The 7,872-nt window shown below is 39.9% G+C and overlaps 1 protein-coding gene across 1 annotated transcript in view; it reads right to left on the reverse strand.

Moving 5' to 3' along the window:
- LOC123020343 (vacuolar protein sorting-associated protein 13B-like) overlaps window positions 1-3,885 on the reverse strand; it is a 56,961-nt gene extending 53,076 nt beyond the window's left edge. The window contains exons 1-2 of the mRNA XM_044423918.1: window positions 3,662-3,885; window positions 1,956-2,122 (exon numbers count right to left, since the gene is read on the reverse strand). Coding sequence (XP_044279853.1) covers window positions 1,956-2,102 — 147 coding nt within the window. The 5' untranslated portion in view covers window positions 2,103-2,122; window positions 3,662-3,885. The remainder of the gene's footprint in view (window positions 1-1,955; window positions 2,123-3,661) is intronic.
- Window positions 3,886-7,872: the final 3,987 nt, after the last annotated feature.

Here is a 7,872-nt window from a genome sequence, read left to right on the forward strand (position 1 = left end):
TGGAGTACGAAATGAAGCAGGGCACAGGCTAGCAGAATTTTGTCAAGAGAATACGATGGTCACAGCAAACACTCTTTTCCAACAACCCAAGAGATGACTCTACACATGGACATCACCAGACGGTCAACACTGTACTCTGATTGACTATGTGCTCTGCAGCCAAAGATGGAGAAGCTCTACACAGTCAGTAAAACAAGACCAGGAGCTGACTGTGGCTCAGATCATAAGCTTCTTATTGCAAAATTCAGGCTTAAACTGAAGAAAGTAGGGAAAAACACTAGGCCACTTAGGTATGACCTAAATCATATTCCTGATGAATACACAGCAGATGTGACAAATAGATTTAAGGAATTAGATCTGATAGACAGAGTGCCTGAAGAACTATGGACAGAGGTTCACAACATTGTACAAGAGGTAACAACTAAAACCATCCCAAAGAAAAAGACATACAAGAAAGTAAAATGACTGTCTGAGGAAGCTTTACAAATAACTGAGGAAAGAAGGTAAGCGAAAGGCAAGGGAGAAAGAGAAAGATACACCCAATTGAATGCAGAATTCCAGAGAATAGTTGGAAGAGATAAGTAGGCCTTCTTAAAGGAACAGTGCAAAGAAACAGAGGGAAACAATAGATTGGGAAAGACTAGAGGTCTGAAAGGACACAAAATTGCTAAGAGTAGGGATTTGCAAAATGGCAGCTAGTAGGCCAAAAAATCAGAAACAGACTAATCATGAATAGGGCCAAGGAGGAGTGCAGTAAAAGATCTCCTTTCATATTCCAAGCTCTGCTGGCTCAGTTACTTGAAGAAAAGGAGTTGGTAGCTGTTTCATTGGATTATTTAGCCTGGAAGAACTTTACATTTTAAGTTCCCCTCACACAGAAAGAAATAAAGAGGCTGGTGGGCCTAATAGGCCTGGATCAGTCCCATCTCAAGTTATAGAGAGCCTTTCACCTGTAGCTTTCTGCCTACCAAGGTCTCCATAGGCATAAGCAGCTTCCACAATAAGGCAGGGCATCTCTGCCATATGCTATCTCCTGTCAACAAACAATTTCAGGAGGGATTCTAAAAGAGAGAAAGATGACATTGACACAAAGCACAGTGAGAAAGAAGTGGGGGCACAAATGAACTTCCTATTGCTAGGCCTCTCAGAATCTTAAAAATGACATGGAAGCCTGTAGTAATTTCTTATAACACAGATAGCTCACTTCCTTAGACAAATGCAAGAATACAACTCTGTTCACTTTTTAAACTCTGGAAATACCGTATCTCATCTATTAGCATGGGGGTGTGGGGAAAGAACCACATGCTGTGAAGCCTCCTTAGAAACACAGAAAGATACTCTATTCCATGTCCAACTACTGGTCCATCTAACCCAGTATCATTGACACTAATCAGAAGTAGCTCTCCAGGCATAAGCTTTTCCTATCCTAATTGAAGATGCTCTCAGGAATTGAACTTGGAACCTTCTATATGCAAAGCATGCTGTCTACCAATCAGCTACAGCCCCTCCCTAATATCCACTTAAGATCATGTGGTTCAGATGAACATTTAAGTTTCTGGAAAATCTTGTGTTTTCCACAGCTTATACCAGATATGAATAAAAAGTTGATTAAGGCTTATAGAAAATAAGTTCTTCCAATGCAGACTGTAGTACCCTTGTGGCCTGAGACCAAGCTATAGAAGACCTTGGGATAGCACTGGGAACCGAGTTTTGTGAGCCTCAATAGAGATATAATGTATTTTCATGATTCAATATAAAAATCTATGCCAGCACAGCAACCCATTGCCTGCATCCTACATTTATTCCGAGCTCAGTAGCCTCAGGTATGATAGATGTGATAAACATTACTCAGTCAACAGTAATATGAATTTAGATTGACCTGTTTTAATAATTGCACATTCATTTCAATAGTTTGATTTTGTAAAAGCAAAGTAAAAACCGCAATGGAATCCTACCTGCTCAAGTACATCAAGTTTTAGTTCAAGTTTGCTAAGAACTACATCTCCTCCCCAGAGAGATAGCTGTAGATCAGAGGGCTTCAAGTTCTTAATGTAGCGATCCACATAGCTCATTAGAATAGGAGTCACGTATGATTCCAGCATTGTGTCTTTGTTGACAGAACCTTTTAAAAAAGAGTATTTTTTTTAGATCATACAATATACAGTTTAGAACACAACTACTATTAACTGCCTACAAAGCATGTTCATTAAAGTGCTTGGGATTTAAACAGCTCTTAGAGCCTGACCCAATGTATGCTTACTCAAAAGTCTAACAGCCTTTTTATTATCATGTATTTATGAGATACACACACACTGCACGTTTTTGTGTTGTGGTTTAGCTTGCCACGGACAGTATACAATTATACTATGATAATGCAAAATTATGTTGTGGTTGAGTAAGGGAGCTCTAACACAATGCCAACAGAGCTGGCTTGAGTGATAGGATTCTTTGAAAAACCTATTGCTCAAACTATTACTATTGTATTACAGCTCCCACTACATAACACAGAGTAATCTGTGTTAGCAGAATTAAGCTGTTATGTACTGCCCCATGTATTTTATTCTTATAGATATGTATATGTTTTACAATTTCATGTTTAAATTATTCTGTGCACTGTTTTGAAGTCTATAGATGTAAATAGTTTGTAAATTTTTTCAAATGAATAAATAGCTTATGTTTACTGAGAAATTTCATTGAGTTCAGTGGGGTTTATTCCAAGTTAATCAGCTACAAAAAACAGTCTTCACCACCAATCACTCTATTGAACTAAGAGTGTCTTAGTGTAAGCAAGCTTACTGTAAAGGAGTAAGCTGCAATGGAATAGGTTCCATTAAACTCAGTGACCTAACATTACTGCAGAGTTCTGTAGTACACACCAACTTAAGGTACACTCAGTGAATTGCTTTGCAGCAGATGCTGTTAGCCAGGGATACCAAAACTATACATAAACTCTGAAACCTGATCTCAAAATATCTGTGCATGTGTGTGTGTGTGTGTATAAATATACATATATATCAGTACAGATATCCAAACATTGAAACAATGCACCCAACTCAAAACCCTCCCCTTAGATAACACATACTGGAAAAGAACTTATCTAGAGCAAAACATTCTAAGATATTTGTACTTTTTTACCAAGCATAATACTTCCTTCCCAGTCTTAGCCATACGTTTGCAATCTCCCACTGACACAACAATGCGCGCGTGCTAAGCCCCCAATAATCTTTTAACCTAATAGCAAAACCTTCCGCCAAGTCAACAAGATAACGTTTAAAAACACAACAATCCGGAACGTGAAGCGTCAACCAACCAAGTTTACTGTCACCTCTACTTTCCACGTGGACTCGCCACGGGAATCGTCACACACGTTAATTCCTCCACGGAGATCCCACCCAGGAGTGCGCACAACCAAGTACAGGAGAGCGGCAACTCAGACCCCTCTGGTCACAGCACCCCCTTGGCTAGCTGTGCCCTCCGTCCTTCTCGCCACGCCTTTCACCCCCACACAAATCTCTTCCAAGCCCCGCCAGACGCCAAGTGCTTGTTTTCCTCGCGCACGGCTATGGGCGACGCTCAGTTTAATCAGTTCATATTTTTTTTCTCCCATTACTAGCCACAGTTTCTCCTCACCCCCTTTCCCCTTGAGGCTCCCCTTCCCTACCGCGAGGCTCGCTTCGTCATTGGGCTCCTCTCGCCTACAACGCCGAGGGAGGCTCTTCTTGCACGGGCTCACTGCCCACGAGGCACCCTGTCAACAGCTGTCCTGCCCGCCATCCTCCTCCGAGAAGGCGTCGCTGAGGGCCAAAAGGACCGAGACCCTAATGACTACGCAGGCAGTTCCGGGTTCACCCACAGCCGGTGCCCCAGTCAAAAGCCACCGCCGCTGCTTCCTTCGCTCCGTCGGACACTTTTGAAGGTGACACCATCCAACGGAAGGTTTGAGAGAGCGTAGGTAGGACAAGGCTCGCGAAAGTGAGGCGCCCCGAAAGGGGAGGGGCAAGGTGCAGAAGGGGAGGAGCGGACAGTTCGGGCACTCGCGGTGCGTGTTAATTCGCATGCAAGCAGCTGGTGCTGCGTAGGTAGACTTGGACCGAAGATTGCGGGGGGTGGGGGGTTGCTGAGCAGGCAGAATAGAGAGGATTTAGTTTTAAAAGAGGGCCACCAATTTCTTCAGAAGTCACCCATAGCCCGCGAAAAGCTTATACAAGAATAAAGTTGTATCCTCTGCTCACTTACCTGAGAGTAAGGCCCATCGAACTTAATAGATCTTACCCCTAAACTAAACAAACACGCATGAGATTGCATAGCAAGTGTGTTAGTCTTTAAGATGCAGCAGCGTTCGTTATTTTGACAAGCAGGTTGTGATAGTTCGGTTCCCCTCCTTGCATCTTCTGGTCTTACAGAGCACGTATATTTGCAAGAAACTTAAGTTGCACGGCCGAAGCTTGAAAAGCAGTCATGCTTAATAAAGGTGGAACGAAACTTGGAGAAAGCAGGTGCGATGTCCTGCTAAAGAGGGGCGGAGGAATTTCCGTTTGCTGGACCTCTTGACGATACTGTCCCTGCGCCTGTTTAGCTCCTTGCTGAGTCGGTCTTGTAAAGGGCAAAAATTCGTTCATGACCCTTCTCTAGTAGGCTTCTCTCCTCCCCGCAGTTTCTGCCGCAGATTAGCGCTTCAGCAGTGAACTAACAATTATAGGAAGACATCTTGTTAATATCTGTGAAATTCTTAGATTAAGACCACACATCTTAAAGCGTTTTCTCACATGATGCTGGGAAATTTTGCATTTCCTACCCCATTTAATTCAAATTAAGGTGTCTGGCCTACAGCCAAGCGGTCTTTGCAACATACCCAATGGTGAGAGATGATGGCTGTTCTACACCAAAACTCCTGTGGGCTGCAGTTGCCCCACTCCTGCTAATGCCTCCAATTACTAATGTCCCACTCCTGCTAATGCCTTTTTTTTTTTTTTTGCATAGGTTGTATACAAATAACACAAGACTCAAATACCTTAAGTCTATAGTCATGTCAGTGAAAGCAAAAATTCATTTTTATACCTATTTTATTTTAACCTCTTAAACTGTGAGGATAGTAAATATGTCCTGTGCATTTATTCCAGAGTTTGCATTTATTCAGAGTTTCCAGAGTTTGCAAAAATAGACGGCAACAGCTAAACTTCATAAACCAAAATCTTAATCTCTAACAGTAATGAGTAGGATTAATTATACTTTGATCCATTCTCAGCCTAAATTGATTTAGGCTAAATGGATGAGATAATCCAAATCTAGAGATTTGTAAGAAAAGGTTTTTATGATGGCCCTGGGCAAATAAAGTGTTTTGTATTTTGGATCAACTGTTGAGTGCCAAGGGTGCCATTCTTGTCCTTAGTGCAAAATATAATATGCCAGCTATGGCTAATGGGAATACTTGCAACCACTGCATTTGTTAGGCTTCACTTGTTTACTTAAACAATTATTATTTGCAAACAATTAATGAGGCTGGTCAGGCAAGGTAACCTATAACTCATACCCAGAAATACTTGTTATTGGTGAATAAATTCAGATTGTAGACTGCATATGCCACCGAAAATTGTTTTGTGTCTATTGGACACTGCAGTGTCTCTTTAATAAGGGATTGTCTCATTTGACTAATTACTGGCACAGGAATTCAGCTAATGTTTATTGTAAACATGTTACGGTAATGTCCACTAGTTGCTTATTTTGGGGAAGATTTTAAATACCGATACATTCTATATTGGAACAGTCATTAATATTTGCAGATGTACATTTTAATGGTTTACCTGCTTCATTAAAATTAACAGTCAGCGTAAATGAATTTTCTGAGTCCTTACAGCTAGAAGACTGATACTACAAAGATGGAAGGATAAACACTAACCTCCTATAATGCAATGAAGATGTTAGAATATTAATATCTGGCATGTAGATAGATGCCATCTTCTTTATTTAGATACCTAGTCTGCTTTTGCTGAAGCCCATGTATACTTGCTAGTAAGTTATATTTTTATATACATGCATTCATGATTGTTTGTTTTCTTTTGTTTCTGTACCACCCAAGCTCTCTAAGCAGTGGCAACAGTTGCTAAAATACAATAAAATGCAATATGAAATATAAATAACAGTAAAAACATAAATACTATGTATCCATAGCTATGGATATGTACAAATTTGTGTATGTATTTTTGAAAAAAGAGGGGAAAGACCACAATTCAGTGGTAGAGCATGTACTTTACCTGCGGAAGGTTCCAGGTTCAATTCCTAACATCTTTAGGTAGGGCTGCCTGATACCTTAAGAGAATTTCTGCCAGGGATAAAGACAGTCATAGGCTGAATTTGGTCCTCCTAGGTTCTCTGTCCTGCCCTCCAAGGTTCCACAGATGGACATAACTCATTTTGTCACTGATTAAAAGTTCTGATGAAAATACCTTTCTGCATTCTAAGTGTTCTGAAAGAAAGGAATTTGAAATATTATTATCCAAAATTTCTAAACTGAGTCTGATAATTTTCCAGGGGGGAATATGTGAAAAGGAACCCTGCTGATGCACACATCTGTAGCAAAACAAAATAGGCAGCTGTTCCCACATTAGTTCATACGTATTTTTCTGACATATGTATTATTCTCCATACCCCTTCACAGAATGTATTAGTGCTTAGAAGTGATATACAGCTTACTGTTCAGTCTGTATCTCTCAGACCTCAGTCTCTTAGCTCCTACTATATCTTACTAGCAACAAAACATGGCTTATTTTATTGTGACTTCATGCAGGTGAAGGGCAAGTATTCTGAACTGGGTCTTATGCTCCCATGAGTCATTACCAAAATGACAAAATGAATAGTAAGGATTAAGAAGATGAGCAGCAATTCTCAACCTTTACTCCAGATTTTTTTATTAAAGAGCCAAATTAGCTGTCAATAGTGGAGTTCTTTCACATATAAAGACATTTGGCAAGTTTCCATTTTTTGTAATGTTTGATTCTTCCTTTAGACAAGGCATATTTCTTTTGAACACCTCATGCCTGAATACTTTTGAAACTAAAAATCATCCATGGAAACATCTCTCTTCCTAGTCACAATACATGATGTACAAGTATGATAAATCTCTGCTTCATGATTGATTGTAACCTCCAGGCATCCTCAGATTTATGCCCTAGTTTCTCGAGAAAGAAAATCTGTGAACTCAAAAAAGCAACTTCACCAGCTTTTTAATCAGAAAAGTTCTGGAATTTTGACATTCAGGGGAAGATGGGAATGAAAATTATTCCCAAATGGAAACTGACATTTCCAAGATAAGCTTTCTACTAGTGTTACATGTTCTTTCTGCTTTAAAAAGTTACCTCATGTTATTGCAGAATGAAATATAAATGACAGAATTTTTTTCTAACTATTTTCTGCAGACCATTGAATGGATGCAGGAAATATATTCTTACTGAAATAGTGCACATGTGGTGATCTCACATATAAGTAGTTGTGTTTATTTTTTTTAAATGCCACTTGTGTGTTATCATTTCCTCCTACAGTGCTCTGTAAATCTTCCTCCCATATAGGTTTGTGTCTCAAAGAGTAGAGGGATTCATATACTTCCAATGCATATAGTTACAGATTTTTCTCCTTCCAGAAACAAAACACTTTTTGCCATCTTTAGAGGAGGAGAGGGAAAGGTTGTTTTACTAATTTGACAAACAGTTAAAACTCCCTTGTGAGGATCCCAGGCTTTCCAAGAGCAAACATTAAGGAACTGCTGACTTGTCTAAATCTCAGGTCTTTAAGGTTGGACTAAAGTCCATTTCCTCTCCTGAGCCAAAGTGCTAAGAACAGCCTGACAGTATCATAAATTGATACCCAAACAGAATTTAA

This window comes from Varanus komodoensis, unplaced genomic scaffold, assembly GCF_004798865.1.
Source record: "Varanus komodoensis strain SLA01 unplaced genomic scaffold, ASM479886v1 scaffold14_1, whole genome shotgun sequence".
Taxonomy (NCBI): domain Eukaryota; kingdom Metazoa; phylum Chordata; class Lepidosauria; order Squamata; family Varanidae; genus Varanus; species Varanus komodoensis.